General features: G+C 45.2%; 1 protein-coding gene across 3 annotated transcripts in view; it reads left to right on the top strand.

Moving 5' to 3' along the window:
- Positions 1 to 22,613, top strand: part of TNS2 (tensin 2) — a 132,623-nt gene that overhangs the window by 25,318 nt on the left and 84,692 nt on the right. For 2 of the 3 annotated variants that reach the window (XM_075591837.1, XM_075591835.1), the window contains exon 2: positions 20,422 to 20,527. In XM_075591837.1, coding sequence (XP_075447952.1) covers positions 20,422 to 20,527 — 106 coding nt within the window. Of the gene's footprint in view, positions 1 to 6,633; positions 6,744 to 20,421; positions 20,528 to 22,613 lie in introns of all 3 variants that reach the window. The other variant, XM_075591836.1, reaches the window with a different exon arrangement.

The following is a 22,613-nucleotide window of genomic DNA, read 5'->3' as shown; positions in this document are numbered from 1 at the left end:
GAGATCGATCTCCATAGTTGGGGCATACTTCAATCCTTTATTAAGTAGTGAAATCTCAGCGTGCGACAACTCCATGCCTGAGATGTTAATAACATTACTAGCATCAGTTAATAATTCTTTTTCCTCTTGTTTGCTCTCTTTCCTCCCATGTCTTTTCTTCCCCCCCCTCCTTGTCCTCTTTCGTCTCTCCTGAACATCTGGTAGTTTTTTGACTGTTGATCAGTTTGGTAAGTGTCATTCTGTTTAGCAGAGGTTGGTTCCCCCCGAGCCATGGTACCATCTGATGGACGTCTCTCCTCTCTGGATTGAACAATATTCCCGCGTTGTGCGTTATTGGATCTATTCTCCATGTCCAAAAATGAAACAGAGTGTGAAGCAGTTTCACCATCAGATAGTTCCGAATCAGCACTTTGGTAATCAAAATTACTTGTCTTCAAAATAGATTTGCTCGGAGTAGATCTGCGTGGCTGGTTATTGGATGAATCCCGCATAGAGCGGTCAAAAACAGGACCTGTTCTCTGCCAATTGTATATCTGGTTTTTCTCGTAATCTATTCTGTCACGATCATATTTATTTTGCTTGCGTATCATTATCTCTCTCTCAGCATCCTCCACGGTTTTAGCTAATATCTGATCATACTTTGAAAAGCCCTCAATGTCCTTAAATTTCCGTAGTTTATCCTGTAGTTCTTTGATCTGTGTGTCTAGTGTTGTTTTTTCTTTGATTTTATGTTGCAGAATTGATTCCATTAGGCCAAAGGAACAGGTATTCAGTATGGTTATCCACTGTTCCTCAAAGTTTTTATCTGGGAAGCCAAAAGTTGGCGCTTTCTTCATCCTTAGGCCTCTAGGAATTCTTTTGGTTTTTAGATAATTTTCTGTAGCAACAATATCCCACCAGATTCGGGTTTTATATATCAAAAGTCTTTCTAATTTTTGAAAGTAAATTTTTAAATCACAAATATCATTTGTATCAGTTTCCACCACGTTATCAAAGACACGAAGTGCCTTCTTCCTTCTACATGAGTCATCTCCACAATTAAAAGTGTAAGCTGTAGGTAAAGTAATTTCTTGTACATCCTCCATGTCATCCATTATAGCTTCCCACAACAAAAATGTATCATATGTCCATAAAAATAGATAAACAGTGCACAGACCTGCTCTTATGGGGTATACAATTATATCCTTCAGATAAACAATTCCTTAGTTTATTACCAGTCCATTAAGCACGAGCCACCATAATGAAATAAACGTGGTTTGTTTGTAGGATGGTGCTCTGAAAGTGCTAGGACCGTATGTAATGGTGGGGAGCATAAACTGGGTATATAAAATAAAAGTAGCAGTACTAAGCCTTAAGAGGGCATAAGGTACCCTGAAGGTTGGGGTGGGTTGTCCAGAGACACCCCCCCTTCCTCATTGGGTTAGCCCCAGGTAGTGTACTCACGATATTATTTCTCCCCAGAATCTCCCTTCCAAAGCGTGCTGCTGAAGTGAGGTAAAGGTTCCAAAAGGCAGGGTGTGCAGCGCACAGCAAAGATGAAAAGAGCAGGTCTTGCAATAACAGTCCTTTATTGTAGTATCATATAGTTGTGGGACAGCAGCAACTTCAACGCGTTTCGTTCAGAGAACTTTATCAAGAAGTGCTGTACAATGTGAAATTCAACAATTTAAATGCAGCTGATTGCCCTGTGTTCGCGCCAATAGTGACGTCATCCGCGTCATCAACCAATAGGAATTGTATGCTCCGCGCATGCGCCGCGCGCCAGAGCACTCTGGGACTCCCTGCTAATATCAGCCGTGCTCAATCATGAGCGGCACGCCTCTCAGGGCGGCCTCCCCACTGAGAGCACACCTCTGACTACCGCAGAGGGTCACCTCCTACTCCCCGCTCGGCGCATGCGCAGACAAACTGCCATGCAATTCCCTGATCATAACAAGAACCGCAGAAGGGGCTCATAATAAAGAGGGGCATATTTATGCACATGTTACAATGTATGCCAGAATCACTAGGCAAGCAGCTACATCAAATATAGCACAAATGAATACAATCAAGTATAAAACCATAATATAAGTAAATAACTAAACACAGAAAAATGAAACTAATGGAAAAAATATATATAAGTAAATAAATAAATGTTGTTGAATTTAAAGAAAAGATATAAGAAAAAATATATAAAAAAATATATAAAAAGAAATACATTTATCTATACATAAATCAACACAATTGTATATTTAAAAGAAAACTATTAAATCAAAATAAGTTTATTACTTAAAAATGCTGAAAGAGCAATATTAAAACAAATTAAAAAAGGTGTAAACATATCTTATACCTATATCTAGAGAACAGCAAATTGCATGCCCCTATTAATGAAATGGAGTTTATGTTATATTAAACATCAAATACCATTGTACATTCATATAATGTGAAGTGCCATATGTTAGGAATATAAATTTATAGATGAAGAGATTTCTTAAACAATATTTCTATACCGTGGTTGAATAGATGAGAGCTTAGAGTAATACATGACTTTTATCACAAGTTAATCAAAGCAATATACATTTTTATCAAAAAATCAAGATACATAAATATATGAGATGACAACAATTATGCTAAAGAAAACAGAGTAGTGTCTTTTTAATGTACATTTTGTTAAGTATGACCATTTATCTAAATATAGATTAATATGTTCCTGGAATGAAGTGACATCTATGTTGAAGATGTTTGGTGAAAAACAATAGACAGTAGATATTCCTGCATTATCTGTGGTGTTAACATTTTTTGTCTATTTTAGAAATTGATTAAAGTACTAAATTTATTTAAGGAAGTGATTTATATTCCATTCCACATTTATTCCATCTGGGTATCTAGTTTTTAATGTGAATATCCAGTAGGATTCTCTACAATCTAATGTTTTCACAGTGTTTCCCCCTCTTTCTTTTTTCATAATTGTCTCAACACCCATGAATGAGAAGTTATTTATGCCTCCCTGTCTGCATTCCGAAAAATGCTTGGACACTGGGTGATCAGTGTCTTGTTTGCGAATCAATCTGCAATGTTCCTGCATCCTTGTCTTTAATGCCCTTGTGGTCCTACCGACATATCTCTTCCTACAGCCACAGGTGATAAGGTATACCACAAAGGTGGTATTGCAATTGATAAAGCTGTGTATAGTGTAGCGTTTGTGTGGACTGTGGGAAAAGACATGTCGAGCAGGCTTCATGAATTTACATATGTTGCAATGATTGCATCGGAAAGATCCTTTAGTAATGAAATGATTTAAGTCTTCCACAGGCGTGGATATCACGCTAGGTGATAGGAATGTGGCCAATGTCTTAGCTCTTCTATATACAAATTTTGGGCCTTTCTCTGTGTATTCTCGAAGTATAGGATCCATTTTTAGTAGTTCCCAATGCTTATTTACAATTTTATTTACTTGATTACTTGATTTGTTGAATTGGGAAATGAACAAAGGACAGATCCTATCTTCCTTAGTCTCTCTTTTTGTGTTCTTAGAAAAATTAATGCGAGAGCCATCCCTCACTCTGGATCCAGACGGCAATACAGCTTCACGTTCCATTTCCGTGACTTCCTGTAGTGTGACTTGGAGGGTCTCCCGGTCATATCCCCTCTCAACAAATTTTTCCGTCAGTTCCCCAGACTGAGTGATGAAATCGCTGAGGGTTGAGCAATTCCTCCTCAGCCTGAGGTACTGACCCTTGGGTATCCCTTAATCACAGATCTGGGGTGACAGCTGTCCGCCCTAAGAAATGAGTTCCTCGAGTTTGGTTTCTTATAAACATCAGATTGTATTTTTTGATTAATGTCTATGTAAAAGAGAATGTCCAGGTAGCTTATATGATGTGAATGATAATTAATAGTAAGGTGAATATCTAAAGTGTTGTCATTTAAATAGTTAATAAACTCTAATAAAGTGTCAGTGCTCCCGTGCCAAATGAAAATAAGGTCATCAATGAAACGTTTGTAAAAAACAATATTGTGCCTATATGTGTTGGTGCTACTATAGATAAAATTATTCTCCCACCACCCCATAAAAAGATTGGCATAGGAGGGGGCAAAACTTGTCCCCATTGCCGTACCCCGAAGTTGCAAATAAAATTTGTGCTCAAAAAGAAAATAATTGTGAGTGAGTAGAAAGAGTATTGATTCCATAATAAATGTGGTTGTAAGTATAGAACTACCTGGGCACTCTATGAAATGGCGGACAGCTGTCATACCCAGATCATGTTGGATAATCGAGTATAGGGAGACCACGTCCATAGAAACCCACAAATAATCCTTATCCTGCTGTCCCACAACTATATGATACTACAATAAAGGACTGTTATTGCAAGACCTGCTCTTTTCATCTTTGCTGTGCGCTGCACACCCTGCCTTTTGGAAGTTAGTGTAAGGGAACTGTGTGGGCTCACTCAGGTTACTCCCCTCCCCATCATGTGATGTAGGATGACTATGTAGAAAGCAATAGCCACTCTTTTGTGTGCCTTGTGGCCAGTGATGTCAGTGTACGGAGATAGAAGGGTGTACATAGCTCCACCTAATGTTTTAGAAAAGGGTTCCTTAGATATCAGACTGAAGCCTCACTGTGAGACTTGTAATTAGGTTTGTGTGTACTAAGGATGTCCGGTCACCATTTATTCTTTTCAGTTAAGGAACATGATACTATATAGAAGACTTTGCTCCAACCATATCAAACTAGAGAGAGTAAACATACCCCCATGACCAACACTCTATCTATTAACTTGCATCTTTACAATCAACGTAGACATCAAAATGGGATGTGAATAACTGATAAACTTCAAAATCATATATTAGTATAGACATATCTCCCCTCTGGGCTATATGTCTATTTTAAAATTACACTCATTTGTTAATAAAAATTGATTTTATTTATGCTATCTGTTTCACTACCTCTGACCGCATTATAAAATAATATTAAGGTCTGCAGTGCGCCATAATTAGGGATCTTCTATATCCGTCTGTGGATATATATCTCTCCATTTTCAGTTAAGGAACATGCCCTATATAGTTAGAGCCCATACTAGTGGTGAAGATTGTTCTGTGGCCAGAAGAGGAGTGAGCACGTGCTCCGCATGAGTTCTCAGTGTAGAAGCATCGTTGGATCGCCCCCACCGGAAGGTCCTAAGTATACTCCCGATCCGACAAGTATAGACTAAGAAAGAAAGCAATGAGCTCTAAGTGAAATTCCGCATGACTGCAAGGCCCAGGCACCCTCGCTTCTCCTCCCCCGTATTGGTCACTGGTGGAGGAGGGGGGTTATAGGTAGGCATTGAGGGGCGGGAGATTGTTCCGAACCCCTTGATGTTTTTTCCCACTCTCCCTCCCCTTTTGGTTAAATTCTGTTTTGTGCGAGTTATTCTTATATTGAATATATATTTGAGGTGTCTGCTGGGGTTATGTCGCCTCTGTGGCGGCAGCTGGTCGAGGGGTAAGTGCAGTGCCAGACGAGGCTCCGTTATGGAGCCTGGTGGCATGGCCGGTGAGTGGGCAGGGCTCATTGTGCTTTTTGTACCTGGGGCACATAGAGCCGTTGACATGGGGTCAGCTGACCGGCTGGGACTTTGGACGGTCCTGACTAGCGGGCCATGATTTTCGTGTCATTGGCTTTACCTGTGGGTGGAGCACTCTGACAGGGTTAACACTTCCCCTTTGCTGTATTTACATAAAAGCCGCAGCCATTGTATCTTCAGACCTTTTGTGTGTGTGTGTGTGTGTGTGTGTGCTTTTATTTGTGTGATGTTTCGGCGAGGGGTTGGGGGAGCAGCATCGCAGGCTCTTGGGTCAAGCCGTGCACCGAAACGGGATAGTGATCCCAGAGAATAGTGTGCGTGTCCCCCAACAAGGGTCCACCTGAGATGGGGCATTATAGACACTACACAGGAGATTGCCAACGTAACTAATACTAAGGGAAACGAGCATAATTACCTCCCCAGTGTAGGAGGGAGGAGAGCTACCAGGGGAAGAAGCACAGAGTAACCACAGTGTTTGACCCAGGTTAATGTCTGAAGTGGAGTCTGTCTGTACGGCGAGCATTATGAATGGCTGTGAATAAAGCTATTGTTTGTCCTATAAAAGTTCCTGGCGCCCATCATTATTCTATCTGCATATCCACGCCCAGCCTGCACTTACTCGGCAAACTGAACAGGTAGGAAACACTGAGCACTGCCATGTATGTGTGTATATATATATATCTATATATCTATATCCAATTCAATGTAAACTCCTTTAAAGCTGGGCAAGGAGGGTTACAATAGATTTTCCTAAATACATTTAGAATATTTTAAAGTAAGATGCAGTACTTCTCACCGCTGCTGTACAGAGACAGCCTCCCTGTTCTATCTGCACTAACCCCTCCCTGTATATACATGCAGAGCAGTGCTGCATTAACCCCTGGCATGGCCCTGGCGGTGCATGGGTTAAGCTCAATGTTCAACATTAGGTGGGGAGGAAATGTGAGCTTTGTCTTTCAGGAAAGGCCGGTTCCCCCCATCATCTCCTTCCCCCCCCAACATCACATCCTCCCTCCGCCCTGCAAAGCCTACACTCCCGACACAGCCCCCCACACTGACTGCACACGCTACATTTCCTATACAGAGTGCTGCCTTGGGAGCTGCATGAGGGGGTCCCCATTATAAACCATGAAGCCCAGGAGGTCCCTGCAGGATCTGCTGAGAGAGCTGAGCAGGAGCTTCAACTGCGCTACGGTATGGGGAGGCACTGCATGGGCGCTGTGTGACAGGAGGGCACTGCATGTGCGCTGTGTGACGGGAGGGCACTGCATGTGCGCTGTGTGACAGGAGGGTGTTGCATGTGCGCTGTGTGACAGGAGGGCACTGCATGTGCGCTGTGTGACAGGAGAGCACTGCATGTGCGCTGTGTGACAGAAGGGCACTGCATGTGCGCTGTGTGACAGGAGGGCACTGCATGTGCAGTGTGTGACAGGAGGGCACTGCATGTGCGCTGTGTGACAGGAGGGCACTGCATGTGCAGTGTGTGACGGGAGGGCACTGCATGTGCAGTGTGTGACAGGAGAGCACTGCATGTGCGCTGTGTGACAGAAGGGCACTGCATGTGCGCTGTGTGACAGGAGGGCACTGCATGTGCAGTGTGTGACAGGAGGGCACTGCATGTGCAGTGTGTGACAGGAGGGCACTGCATGTGCAGTGTGTGACGGGAGGGCACTGCATGTGCAGTGTGTGACAGGAGGGTGTTGCATGTGCGCTGTGTGACAGGAGGGCACTGCATGTGCAGTGTGTGACAGGAGGGCACTGCATGTACGCTGTGTGACAGGAGGGCACTGCATGTGCGCTGTGTGACAGGAGGGCACTGCATGTGCGCTGTGTGACAGGAGGGCACTGCATGTGCGCTGTGTGACAGGAGGGCACTGCATGTGCAGTGTGTGACAGGAGGGCACTGCATGTGCAGTGTGTGACAGGAGGGCACTGCATGTGCAGTGTGTGACAGGAGGGCACTGCATGTGCAGTGTGTGACAGGAGGGCACTGCATGTGCAGTGTGTGACAGGAAGGCACTGCATGTGCGCTGTGTGACGGGAGGGCACTGCATGTGCGCTGTGCGACAGGAGGGCACTGCATGTGCGCTGTGTGACAGGAAGGCACTGCATGTACGCTGTGTGACAGGAGGGCACTGCATGTACGCTGTGTGACAGGAGGGCACTGCATGTACGCTGTGTGACGGGAGGGCACTGCATGGACGCTGAGTGACAGGAGGGCACTGCATGGGCACTGTGTGACGGGAGGGCACTGCATGTACGCTGTGTGACAGGAGGGCACTGCATGGGCAGTGTGTGACGGGAGGGCACTGCATGTACGCTGTGTGACAGGAGGGCACTGCATGGGCACTGTGTGACGGGAGGGCACTGCATGTACGCTGTGTGACAGGAGGGCACTGCATGTGCGCTGTGTGACAGGAGGGCACTGCATGTGCGCTGTGTGACAGGAGGGCACTGCATGTGCAGTGTGTGACAGGAGGGCACTGCATGTGCGCTGTGTGACAGGAAGGCACTGCATGTGCAGTGTGTGACAGGAGGGCACTGCATGTACGCTGTGTGACAGAAGGGCACTGCATGTGCGCTGTGTGACAGGAAGGCACTGCATGTACGCTGTGTGACGGGAGGGCACTGCATGTACGCTGTGTGATGGCACTGCGCGTGACAGGAGGGCACTGCATGTACGCTGTGTGACGGGAGGGCACTGCATGTACGCTGTGTGATGGCACTGCGCGTGACAGGAGGGCACTGCATGGACGCTGAGTGACAGGAGGGCACTGCATGGACGCTGTGTGACGGGAGGGCACTGCATGGGCGCTGTGTGACGGGAGGGCACTGCATGTGTGCTGTGTGACGGGAGGGCACTGTGCGTGTGTGACGGGAGGGCACTGTGTATGATGGGAGGCCACCATGTGTGTCCATGACGGCAGGACACAGTGTGTGTGACGAGGATACGTTGCGTGATGGGCACAAAGCGTGTGACAGGAGGACGCTGTGTGTTTGTATGTATGAGAGTGCATTTTGTGTATGTTTGTCTGAGCTACAAAAGACCCATTGTATGTGTATGTGAAGGGCACTGTTTATTATATACAGTGTATACTTGTGATGAGAGGCAGTGTGTGTGGGGACACACTGCGACAGAAATCAGATTGTGTGCTGCGTGGCAGTGTCTCTTGGGAAATGTGTGTGATGGGACAGGAAGTATGTTTGGGATACGAGTGTGTGCTTATTTGATCACACTGAGGTCTGTGTATCAAGGCGAGAAGGCTGCAATTCTGGGGGGGAAAGCTGCACCAGATGTTTAAAGGGAAAAAAATCTATTGATTTTATTGGCCTTTTTTTCTCGCATACATCTGGTGCGGTTTTATTTGCCTACATACATAGACCTCACTGCGTATGCTAAAGGGTTGTGTGTGTGTGTGTGTACTGTAGAGGTGATGCATGCAGGCAAATCTGATGCAAATTGCGTCATTTTTATCTTGCGTCTCTGCGTCAGTGTATCTAGGTTTTTTTGCTGCAGGTTTTGCTCCGTGTGCCAGTTTGTGATTTGGGGAGTGTCAGTTACATGACACACAGATAATGAGACGAGTCAAACTCTGTGTCCCCCTGCGTCATCTTTTTTTTTTTAAATCTTGTGTTTGTGTCCAAAAATGTGCCAGGTCTGAGGTTGCGTAAACATTTCAGGCCAACAAATTGTGTCACACTTGCTTACGTTTGACACAAACGCAAGCAGAAACTGGGGCAATGCATCAAAACACATTTCTTTTGACTCTCTCCCTGTGTGTTGGGTGGTTGTGTGTGGAAGAGAGTGGGCTCTAGGTTTATGAACACTGCATTGTGAGGTAGGGGCTTGTATAAGAGAAGGAAAAGAGGACTTTGGGATGCCACTTGTACTTTGATTTGCATTTACTTTAAGAGGTCTTTTCTTACCTATTCCAACAATGTTTTGATTTTTTTTTTTTTTTTTTTTAAATCTGATGCTCTGTTCTGGAGATATAACTGTTTAAAAAATAAATAAAATGAAGTGTCCGGGAGATTAAAACAGAGGTTTCTCCAGAGCTCAGTACAGTGTATCGGTAACCAAGGTCGCCGACAAGGGGGTTGGGGGGGGAGGAGAGAAGAGAGCGGGGCCGAGTGTCCCGGGCCCGGTGGCTTCGGGGGGCCTGGCCGGTCATTTTGGAGGTGGTCCTAGCTTCCAGCATGCACCGGCATAAGTCCGCGCTTATAGTGCCGGCGACGCGACCGATGCCGGCGCCATTGCGAAAGTTGTAGTCAGGTTTGGAGACGTCGCTGGCTACAAGGGGAGTGACGTCAGCAAGGGGGAAGGCAGAGGGGCTATGTGATTGGCTTATAGGCAGTCACATGGGGAGACCGTCTCTGCAAAATCAAATTCTAGTGACTACAAGGATGTTGGTAGCGCCGTTGCTCCGTCGCGTCCACTATAAGCGCACGCGACGGCATCAATATAATTGTTTTGAAGCGATGTTGCGTCACCGGCACTATACGCACAGCCTAAGAGAGAGGACCGGCACACGCCGGCGTCAGAGAGAAGCTCGGCGTGAAGACAGTGAGGGAGGTCTGCAGCTGGGGAGAGCTGGGCCCAGCGGTAACGAGAGGACCAGCAGCCGGACAAATAAGTTGGGCTCAGCCAGAGGTCAGGCCCAACTGCTTTGTACAGCAACCGGGCCTGTCTCTCCCCCGCTGCGGACCTCCCTCACTGTCCAGCGCAGGCTCACTTTCTGAAGTCGGCGGGTGCACCGCATGAGTGAGACCCGCACAGCGTGGGAGAGCCGTGGGCCCGAGACCATCCCCAAGGTAAGTTTGTTTTGTATGTATTTGGGAGGAGGGATTATTTTTTGCATGTATTTGGGGGGAGCGTATTTTTTGTATGGGGGAGGGAGTAATTATTGTGGGGGAGCATTGTATGTGCGGGGGGGGCTAGGTGGGGGAAGGAATGAGTGAGGAGTGGGATTGAGTGAGAGGGGAGAAATACACGGGAAGAGGGCGGGAAATAGGTGTGAAATGGGTGGGGCTCAGAAGATCGGCAACACGAGGGGGAGGGCTGTCTGAACTGTACGCCTGGGCCCCGGGAAATCTGTCGGCAGCCCTGATGGTAACACCAGGAGCTATTTACTGTGTGTGTGTGTGTGTGTGTGTGTGTGTGTGTGTGTGTGTGTGTGTGTGTGTGTGTGTGTGTGTGTGTGTGTGTGTGTGTGTGTGTGTGTGTGTGTGTGTGTGTGTGTGTGTGTGTGTGTAAAAGAGTTACAGAGAGAGGACTCGGTGTGGTGTGTCTGTGTGTTTTTAACGGGCCTGGTGCCTGATATCCGCTGCTTCTATGAAAAGGAGTTCCAAGAAGGGAGTGCAGTGATCACAGGGGTGCTAAGAAATGTGCAGATGTTTCCACGTCCATCATGATTCCAACGCAATAAAACAGCTTATTACCGTACATTTAGCAGTGACTATTGCCACATATTATAGTTAAACAGGACTCGGGACATTAAAAGTTCACCCCTTGTGGCTGTCAGGGAAGGAGTTAATACCAGTATTTCTGTGGCTTGGGTTTCATCGGAAAGATAAAATATGCCTGGCAGTTTTATCGCTTCCCTGAGACCGCTTTCCCCCCCAAAATTTCATCAAGTATGTTCGCAAGGTTTGAAGTAACCAGATTCGAAAGAGGAAAGCACTGGAAACATTTCAATACCTTTTTTTTTTTTTTTTTTTAAGGAAAGGATATCTCGAAAACGCTCCAAACGGTGGTACTGTGAGAGACGATGAAAGGCCCATTATGCTGGGAATTTCCGCTATTTATCTTGGGTGGTTTACAAGATATTTCAGGTTCAAAATTTCCACTGGTTATGCGCAGAACGGTTTTCAGCGAGAGCTCATTTTAGTATTAAATCTTTAATCATTTGCATTATATTTCTGAAATGCAGAGTGGCTTTTGGATAGTGACATTATCTTTGGTTAATGTTCGCTTTGTCGCTGCTGTAATATTTACTAATGAAGCTGCAGAAAATGTATTTCAGTGGTTCTGAAAGTATTTAGTCTCAAACCCATTGCGTGACAAATTTTTCATATTCTTAACCACTGCCTATGTACTATTTGGATGAAGCATCTCTATTGACAATCTAACTTACGAGGAGAGACTACTGTAGCTAAATTAGATTTATTTACATTAGAAAAGAGGCGTCTAAGAGGGGATATGATAACTATATACAAATATATTCGGGGACAATACAAGGAGCTTTCAAAATAACTTTTCGTCCCACGGGCAGTACAAAGGACTCGGGGGCATCCCTTTAGGTTGGAGGAAAGGAGATTTCACCAGCAACAAAGGAAAGGTTTCTTTACAGTAAGGGCAGTTAAAATGTGGAATTCATTACCCATGGAGACTGTGATGGCAGATACAATAGATTTGTTCAAAAAAAGGTTGGACGTCTTTTTAGATAGGAAAGGTGTACAGGGATATATCAAATACATATACATGGGAAGGATGTTGATCCAGGGATTAATCCGATTGCCAATTCTTGGAGTCAGGAAGGAATTTTGTTTTTCCCCTTATGAGATATCATTGGATGATATGACTCTGGGGTTTTTTGTTTGCTTTCCTCTGGATCAATAAGTAAGTATAGATATAGGATAAAGTATCTGTTGTCTAAATTTAGCATAGATCCCAGTGCAGCACCGCCTCCCAATCTATCCGGGTCAAGTACAAGCGTCGACGCGCATTTATCAGCCGCGCTGTACTGCAAGTTTTCTCACATACAAAAAAATTGTATGTGGAACTTGCGACGGAGGCGTTGCCACGCCCCCGCCGGCGGTTCAGCCAATGAGGGCGAACCAGCCGCGTGAGGTCATGGCCACGCCCCCGCAAAACACGCCCCTTCCCGTCGCAATCTCCCTCTCTTCCTGGAGACCGCAGATCACGGTTAGCGCTGTGCACGCAATGCCCCCCATGCGCGCGTGTCACAGTGATGAATGGGACCGCAGGCTTAGTGCAGCCCAGATCAAACTCGGGTCTAAGTGAATGGAAGTTACCAACTTGTTATCTGTGTGTTACCGAGCTTTTCACCATACTGCAGGGGGTTTTCAACAGGGGTTCTGCGTGCATCCCTAAAGGGCTCCCTGCAGCGACGAATTTCAAAATCCGCCGCCCCATGGCACATACATGGGGTGGCCAGCACTTTGCTGCCGCTTTCCTGCTCCATTCCAATCCCAGCATCAAATGACACCATGAACGTCACCAGCGTGACGTCACACGACGCTGCGTTGCCATGGTAGTGCAACTAGACGCCGTGTGATGTCATGTTGGTGACGTCTGCGGCATCATTTGACGCTGGGGTTCAAATAGAGGAGGGCGGCAGCAAGGAGGCGGCCACCTCATGTAAGTGCATTCCCATCAGGCCCGAGAGCGCGGCAAATGTATATTGATGCGGACATTTCTGCCGACCCCAAATTTTGCCGCCCTAGGCTCAGGCTAAATGGGAAATCCCCCACTGGCTCTCTGCAATTTTCATGTCATTTGAAAACTATACACAAAACGCGCGAAAATGCAGGTGAGTAACATCTCCCTGGCAACCGTGATGCTTACTCTTTCAGACAGCAGGGACATGACACAGTGTGCTGACTGGTCTCTGACTCAGCTGTTGTCTATATGCCTCGATGATGTTACAGACCTGCATTTTTGTTCGTTTTGTGTAATGAGTTGGTGGGTGGGTGTGTCTGGCACTTGGGGTAGGTATGTAAGGACTCTCCTGAGGAAGATCCTGTTGTGTGAATCGAAACGTTGTGTTATTTATTTCTGAATACACTTTTGTGCTTACATCTCTGAGTGCTGTTGCCTTTTTTTGCCATCCTTGCTGTTGGTAAAGTATGCTATATATATATTATATTACTACACACTCGAAAGAATCAATCATTGTAACGTAATCAATACAATATGTTACATAATGAAAAGGCAGTACAAACGGTTTAGTTCCCAAACGGGACCATCCTCAGGGTGAGGGTATATCAACACCTTTAATAAAAGAGTTCATTTTTGTGTGTGTATAGGGATGCTGGAAACATTTTAGTATTCACTCTTTATTAGCACGGTCTGAGGACACTTCCCACACATACACTTTCCCTTTAATTGGTGAGATGAAGTAACTTTACATGAGCACGAGATCGTTATTTCTTATAAATAAAATTAGACGAACAAGCAGAGCCACGGAGAGAATTCCACATGAGTTGTAAATTGTACATTTGCAGAGCAGGGACCGACAAGACGTTGGACCCAACCCATGAGTTTCTTGATCCATTGAGGGGTGGCAAGAGTTCTACATCTGGTTGCACCCCAGCCTTTGGCCATGTAAACAGGAGTTACATTTTGTTATAATTGGGATCCCTTTTGGATATAACAATGATTTGTAAAACAGAGTGTAAGAATGTAAAGAGCTGGTTTAACCTTTTCGCTGCCCTTATGATATAACTTGTACATTGTGAGGGCCAGCATGCCAGGGCCCTCATGAACTACAGCATGGGTGCGCAAACTGGAGGCACGAGATTTTCTCGGGGGCGCGGTCTTCCCCAAAGCATTTCAATTAAATGCCGGTGGAGCGCGCGCAAGGCCTCTGTAACTCACCTACCTGGTCTCTGCCGGCTTCTGGCGACGTGTCGCCATGGCAAAGGGGCGCCAAATGATGCAGCAGGGTCACAAGACATCGTGTTGCCACGTCACATGATGTCAGAAGGCGCCGGTGAACAGGTAAGAGGGGGGGGGAGCGGACAGGGGGCGCAGACTGAAAAGTTTGCGTACCCCTGACCTACATGGTACGCCATGCAACTAATGCTCCTTTTGTAAGGGATAACGCAGGATGAACGTGATCGGAACGGCAGTGGAACCCCACCACTTCTATTCACGTCACGGGGGTGTCCCAAGCGATCACACGGGGGCGGCGATCCTCAAAAATCATTGGCACCCGGCACCGAAAATGTTAACCCCTATGCTGCCAGTGGGGCCTGCAATGCATTGTTCGTCACTTTGGCTGCTAAAGTGTTAATGATGTTATTGTTGGTGTATTTTGAATCATTATCTAAAACTGGCTGGCCTTGTGCCTATCGTCTCTGTATATCTCACTCATTGTACACAAAGGCAAGCTATTCATATCCGCTGCCTGGAGTAGGCGATAATAATCTGCAAGATGCATGTACTGTAGCATGTGAATTCTTCATTCGGAAACCTCATGAGAACGTGAGAATTTGACATATGGTTTGAGGGAAAGCAGAGGAATGAATTCTCTTGTGGAACCACTAGTATTATTATACTTTATTCCTATGTTGTGGAACATTCAACACAGTACAAAATGAAACATAATACGTGAATACATTGGTTAAGCACAGAGTACAAGCCCAAGAATGTTTTGGTGCTGCAGACGTACTGTAACTGGAAACAATGAGAGCGGGAGTCCCTGACCCGGGGAGTTTATAATCTACAAGTACTGTAGTGGAAGACAATCCGACACCACAGGATTTCATGAAAGTGCATATGGTATAAGGGGGCGATTCTATATATGCCGAAGTGAATGTTCTGACATGTTACGGCCACACAGCCTCATAGACTTAAATGGAGATTATCGCCCAAAAACTACCCGAACGGCTACTATACGCATGTATATCTTTGTCTCACTCACAGTGTACTCGGCGCTTTACATCCCCGTGGCTCCCACTGCTACCCAATACCAGGCGTTGCAGAATTAATCCAACAAGCCCCCATGAGGGCGCCTTTATGTCAGGTATCCTTATACCTCTTGGTCTCTCCAAGCCCGGCAGATCCACCACCCGCCTACTGCTGTGTGACAAATCCTATAACGAAATACATAATGTATTAGTATCATCCCCTCCCCCCTTTTTCTTTTTAAAGAACATTAAAACAGTAACATAATTATGAAATCCAAACATATGGAGGGTGGGTGGGGATCTTCTCACCCTGGTGGGCCGCATGGAAGAGGCCCTGCGCACCTACTTCATATTGTCTCCCTATCACGTCACCAGCTCCTCCCCCCAGGACTATCCTCACAGGCGCCGGCGGGGAGGAGTGGAGCAGAGGAAGGCAAAGTCAGAAAGCAAAGGAGAAAGGGGGGGGGGGGTGGCTCGCCATGAGGTCCCTGCATGAGTGCAGGGGGCCGACTTTCTATTACAATAATACAGATGGGAGAGAATAAGGGCATGCATTCGAGTTTTAGCAGTACATTGACAGTAGAATGGGCGGATCTTAGCAATATTACCGTATATAGAATAAAGCTCTAAGAGCAAATAATCTTAAAGAAAGGGTGCTTGCTGCAGAGTAAATTTACAAGTGTCATTTAAAGAAGTTGGTGCAGATGGTTATAGGTGATGGACGAGCATTTGTGTAAATACTATGGAAAAGATTCCCCTAAGAGTTGAGTTTTGGAAACAGTGGGATATTGTACAGGGTGTAGAGGGTTTGGTAGGAAGTTCCAGAAGTAGGTTACTGCTTTCTGATGGGACAGTGCTGTAGTTTGGTGGAGTAAAGAGTCTGCATGTGTAACCCTCCCTGCCCGGCTTCTAGGGCGATTACACCGCTGTATTACATATGGCTACTCTGCATGGGGTACCTTGACTCAGGGGCTGGAATCAGGCGGCTGGGCGATGAGGTAGCAAGGTTACAGAATAATGGGCGACAGGAACTTTTGTCATACAACAATCTTTTATTCAGGTCCCCAGGCACGGGGACTGCACACCACACTTTATACAACATTTTAATGTTTTTTTTATTGTTATCGATACCTTAGATGCTTCCATGAAAGCCCACTCTGAACACTCACAGGGAGGTATAGCTCTTAGTTGCTTAACTTTTTTGAGACCCAGGCCCCCCTCTTTCTTTTTCTGTTCGGGATATCCCTCGGTATTGTCCCAGTAATGCTAGTCCCATTGGGACTCCTAGCAGGTCCTATATAAGTGACCCCAATACCTTTTGTCGATGTGGGAACTGCCACTTCCCTGCCACTTCCCTGCCACCGGAGAGGACTGTTAATGCAGATTTGCGATTAGAGCCGATCCACCGACACCCAGGAGTCCTCGTTACTGGGGCCCTCTGTGGCATGCAGTTTGCATACTTCAAAGCTTATAATGGACTCCATTCATCTTCTTCTGGGATCCTGGCTTAAAGGGTACTGTCTCTATCTACAACATATTAAACAGGGGGGCCTAGTCTGTGCTATTACTTTACTAAATATTACTTAGCCACTCTCCCCGAGGTTCCTCTACTCTTGTCCTCCTGTAACCTAACCTTCTCGAAACTTTCCCCTTGCCTTATATACTCTCCGTGATGTCATGATCCCATGACAACAAAGGTTGGGGTCCGGTACACACTAACCATACTAGTAACCCTTTAGAGGGGGGTTACACATGCTTGAGGAAAGTTTGCATGTAGAGGTGTAGAAAGAGATTAGAGATCTGTAGAAAGGAGGAAGAGGTTGGAAGGACAGGAAATAAATTTTAACATTTGCTGGGCCCTATCGATGGTAAGAAGCTTTTGGCACGCTAAAGGTTAACGGAAATGCAGTACATAATAAGCAGATAATTTTAGCTGTAGCATTTAAAATTAATAGTGGGTAGGGTGGGAAGAAGCAGGAAGTCGGTTAGTAGTATGTTATACTAGTCAAGGCACTAAAGGCTGAGGGCATGTATTTGGGCCGCGCGTATAGTGCCGCAACAGGCGACGTCGCCGTTGCTGCTAGCAAAAGTTATATTTCGCTTTGCGGCGGCGTCGCAAGCTTACTGACATTTGATTGGTTCAGGACCTGTCACATGAGGCGACAGCCCTTGAAAAATAAAATATTGCCAGCTACCAAAATTCGAGACATGACATCGCATTGTCGCCGTCACACTTACTATAAGCACACGCCACGGCGGCAATGCTTTTGTTTTTGGGCGACGTCGCCCATCGCGGAGTGTTTTAGCAGTAGAGAGGAAGACGTATATCTTGGGTTATATTTTGAATATGATGCCAGGATAGCAGGCTTGTGGACAGGGTTGCCTTCACTGGGTTTAACCCGGAGACTACGGGTTTTGTCCACGTATCTCCAGCTACGTGTTTACCTTGTAAACCTTCGGGTGGCGGCGACGGCATCTCCCGGCGTCCTCCCAGTATCTTCCCCTGCAACTCATGTTAATATGGCTACGCCGTGTCAAATGGCACAGCGTTGCCATGACAACGTGAATGCTGCGTGACATCCATTGTCATGACAACGGGACACTGTGGCATCACGTGGTGTCGCGTTGCCATGACAACGTGACACCTCGGTGCCATAAGGCGTCCCGTTGTCATGGCAACGCTGCGTCGTGCCACGGGGCCATATTCACACGTTGCAGGGGGAGATGTCGGAAGGATGCCAGAGAATGCCAAGAGACACCGCTGCCGAAGGTAAGTGCTAAATGAAGAAGAAGTCTTTCTCACTTCCGGTCTCTGCTGCTACAACGCATTCCTCCCCCGGCCGTCCTGCTCTGCCTCCGTGCAACTCCTAACTGAAAGCAGTAACCTACTTCTGGAACTTCCTACCAAACCCTCTCCACCCTGTACAATTATCCTACTGTCTCCAAAATGCAATGATTATGACGCCGCGGGGTCACGTGATGTCGTACGACCCCACTGCGTCATTTTATGCCGGACCCAAGCAGGGGGGGGGGAAGAGTAGTTAGGGGGGCACAGGAAGAAAACTTTGAGCATGCCTGGCTTGATGACACAACATATCCCATTATAACAAAGAATATGATTTTTTTTGGTAGTGTTCGCGCAGAATATCCCACCATGATGCACTAGACATTGAAGCCTTCTACAGCTATATGTGACTTTGTGGGAGTTTTAGGTAACTGTGTGCCATGTATGAGGATATTGCCAAGATCAAAACAGATATATGGTACTGGACTGATACAGAAAGACAGAGATCCATTTGTGCATCACCGCATATAGGCGGTTCTTTAAGCCAAAGGTGTTAATAATGTCTCCCGAGAGAGAGAGTAGAGCGACACAAAAAGATGGTCTAAGGCCGGGATTATACGGCCATGCGCCGCCAAAACAAATGAATGTTTTCCACTGAGCGCGTGACCAACGCGTCCAAGCGCACACATTTTTAAAAGACTTTTCAAATTGTTCTTTGCCGCGCGACGGCCGCGTCACGTGAACGGTTCAGTCAATGAGGGCGAACCGCTCACGTGATGTCACGGCCACGCTTCCGCCATGCCTCCCTGTTGCCTTCCAGTGCAGGTTTTGCGCGAGCGATGTCGTTCGCGCACTGACGCCGCAACTATAAACGAGGCCTAAGACTGCGCCTAGTTACAGAGACACAGATAGAGCTGTGGTTACGGTGGGAGAAAACCCAGGAACAGGACGTGCCTTTTATGCCAAGCGTAAAGAGTGGAAAGGAGTGACCAACAGTATTATGCTGCATAGAGATCCAGGAGGAAGAGGGAATAGCGTCCTTGTGATTTCACATTGTGAAGGTCATTGGCAAAGTTGGTTAGAGAAGTTGTATTTAATATATGGGCTGAAAGACCTGACTGCATAGGGTGAAAGGACTGAAGGAGGAGCTCAGTGATCATCTCACTGCCTTTGAGGAAGATGAACAGGCTCTCTTTGTGACCTTATCTCCCTGTGCTTTAGGTTGCAAGCACTACAGATGAGGGACTCATTGTGCCTCCCAAATTCTATGTACAGCACTGTGTAAACTGTCAGTAAAAGAAAATAATAGTATATTAAGGAGAAAGTGGGTGTGGAGGAAGTTAATTGTGCGAGACTATATCGGGCGTCCAGGAAGTTTGGAAGCTGAAGGAAAAAGTCAAACTGGGCACTATGATTACAGAAAGAAATAGGATCAAGAGATGCTTTTTTGAAAAGGGAAGTTCTAGAGGATTGCAAGTTTCATACATTGTTTTATACTTAGATTTTGGGTGGGTGGCATATATGATAACCGATCACACATGTTCAAAAATCCATTATTTAATATCCTCTTCATCCAAACCCAGTACAAGACAATATTCAGCGTATATCACTGCTGTGATCTCAGGAGGTCTGAGAGAAAGATGTAATGATACTCCCAGGCAAGACCTTACAAACATCAAGTCTGAGGGGAAAGCCTTAACACAGGGGTGGCCAATTCCAGTCCTTATGGGCCACCAACAGGTCAGGTTTTCAGGATATCCCTTCTTCAGACACACACAGCCGCTGGTTATGAGAGCTTTTTGCAGGTACAGCAGTGTTAGTACCTACAGATGAACGATACTGTGACGTGGCTGTAGGCTTAACATACTTTGGCCAAATAATTTAAGTAAATGACCCTTGCTTTTGAGAAGATATAAACAGATACGTATTCAACTATATCATTTGTCAAGTTGGATGTATCACTAGACTTTTTTTGTCTTTTGTTCTATCCCTGCTTGAGCACATAATGACTGAGCCACTAATTGAGCCACCTGTGCTGAAGCAGGGATATCCTGTAAACCTGACCTGTTGGTGGGGCTTGAGGACTGGAGATGAGTACCATTAGTTTATGGGACACATTTATCAAGTGCCTGTACAGGTTAGTGCACTTGTGCGTTAACTCCCATTGACTTCAGTGATAAGTGTGCCTCTGTATCAAATGTGGTGCAAAGCAATGGCTCCAGATGTATCAAAGAGAGAATCTGATCGCTTTTAATGCAATTTCTTTTTCTGGTGCACATTGTATTTGCCTTAGAACTGCCCCACTTTTGCATTTGTCTGTCTACTGGTGGCACAACTGCTGGATCTCACTGTGATCTGGAATAGAGTGAATTTACCCCTCTGTGCTTCTGTGTGGTTGATGGGTAACCTGAGAATGTTTCCTTTCCTCTGCAGGCCGCCGGGAGCGAGCGCCATGTGTTCCAGGAGAAGGTGCTGAGGAAGAAGAGGCTGTGTGCTGCCTGCAGCGAGCCCGTCGTGTCCCAGGGGAGCGTCTGCAGAGGTGAGCGGTAATAACTGCAGACTCCATTTATCCTTCATGCCTCTAACCCAATGTATGCATCTGCACCATATTTGTGGCAGTGTATATCCTGCCACTATACCCATTTAGCTGCTATTCATCATATTTCTTAGTGCTCTAAAAATCAACTCCACCTGTTTTACTTTCCTTTTCCACCTTCTGCTTTACCTATTGGTGGAAGCTCTGAAACTTCTGCTGATACAGAAAAGTCTGTCAATATTTATTATTTCCCAGATTAGTAACGTGCTCCGGTCTTAAGCGCCTTTTAGAGGATGAGAAAGTCTAAGTTTGTAGGAGATGCATGCATTGCTGTTCTGTTGCATGGGGTTGTCTCACAACAACATGTAGTTCTATTGAATCAGCCAAACCAACCGGTTCATCTAGCATCACTGTCTCCTTACAAGCTATTCCACTATGTCCTTATGCAACAGGTAACTAAGCCAAGTACCTCCTCTGGTTAGGACCAGAACCTACCAGAGGATGATTCTCCTGCTCTCTTATACTTTGCCACGTGTATAGACTATCAATGTAAACTGTTTTTGGACGGCTGTTCAATAAACATCTTTTCTTTTATAATAGTAAATGGTGCACATTTCTATGCTGCACTTTAACCACGTACCATCTATATGGCTGAGAGACTGAGCAATTATGTTTTATGGACTCCTCTGATGTGACACCATTCATAGCTGGGGAATGGGGGTTAAAATAATAACTAAAGAATTCATTTTATATGTACATGTGTAAATAATGACACATGCATATATTTAAATATATACTATATTCAGAGTGAAGTATATTCTAATCTACACCATTACAATAACTCCCTACATTTCCCATTAGTCAAACATAAAATATTTTACTAAATACAGTATACTAAACACACAAAACCATTAATATCTCACAGAATAGAATAATAACATAATTAGAACACCCCATTTATATAATACTTACAAGTTAAAACATAATCATGCTATATATATGTTAATCAATTAGATACAATGTATCAAATAATATACTAGAGAGTAATAACTGAATATCAGCAGCAGTTATTTCTAGATCTCAAAAGTATTTGACTTACACATGTTAAATTTACATCTTTTTTTTAAAAACTCCCAAGGTGGATCCTATGCATTAATAAATATACAAAAGATTAACATGAAAATGCAATCAATGCCATTATACATCAAATCAATTACATAAATAAGGCACAATAAAAACAAAAAACTAAGAGAAAAAGGGGAATAAAGAGAAAACATACATTAGAACATGAACATATATTTCTTATAATCGCCATCATCATCAGGTATTTGAAATTTAACAACTATTTGAAAGACGAGCATCCATAAATAATCCCAATTTTATGTATAACAGATCTACTTTAAAAAAAATACTAATAAAAGGTACACGGGCTATGTCCTCATTTAAACCTTGTGTTATCACATAAATTACAAATCCACCAAGTTTCTTGTCTGAATAAGAAAATTCTGGATATTACCTCCTCTTTCTTACCGAAAACAATTTTCTCGATACCCTTAATTTTCAAACCATAAGGATCACTATTATATCTTTCTTCATAATGTCTTGGCACACTGTGGAACATGAAACCATTTTTTTTATATCCTTCACAGGCTCTTGTATTCTCTTAATGGTCTGTTAGTGCTTTCCATGCAATAGCATCGGATTGTCGCTATGGAGGTTTATGGAATAAGAGCCTATGTGTCCTAGGTTAGTACTGAGAGAGAGGGACATTATTGTACCTCCGAGCATATAATATGCAATGTATACCTGCCAAGTCGCACGGCTTTATAGCGTGGTAAACAGTATTGAGCTCCTTCTTCTTGCGTTCTCGTGTTGTGGTTGAATGTATAGTATAATATCTGTACCTGGCATAACATATGCCGATCTAGCACCCACTGCCTCTCTCTTTCTCTGCCTCTTGGAAGCACTGCCTCTCTCTCTGCCTCTTGGAACCACTGCCTCTCTCTTTCTCTGCCTCTTGGAACCACTGCCTCTCTCTTTCTCTGCCTCTTGGAACCACTGCCTCTCTCTTTCTCTGCCTCTTTCTTTC

This window comes from Ascaphus truei, chromosome 3 (genome assembly GCF_040206685.1).
Source record: "Ascaphus truei isolate aAscTru1 chromosome 3, aAscTru1.hap1, whole genome shotgun sequence".
In the NCBI taxonomy this organism is placed as follows: Eukaryota; Metazoa; Chordata; class Amphibia; order Anura; family Ascaphidae; genus Ascaphus; species Ascaphus truei.
Note: the sequence above shows the minus strand (reverse complement) of the source record. Positions and strands in the feature narration are given on the sequence as shown.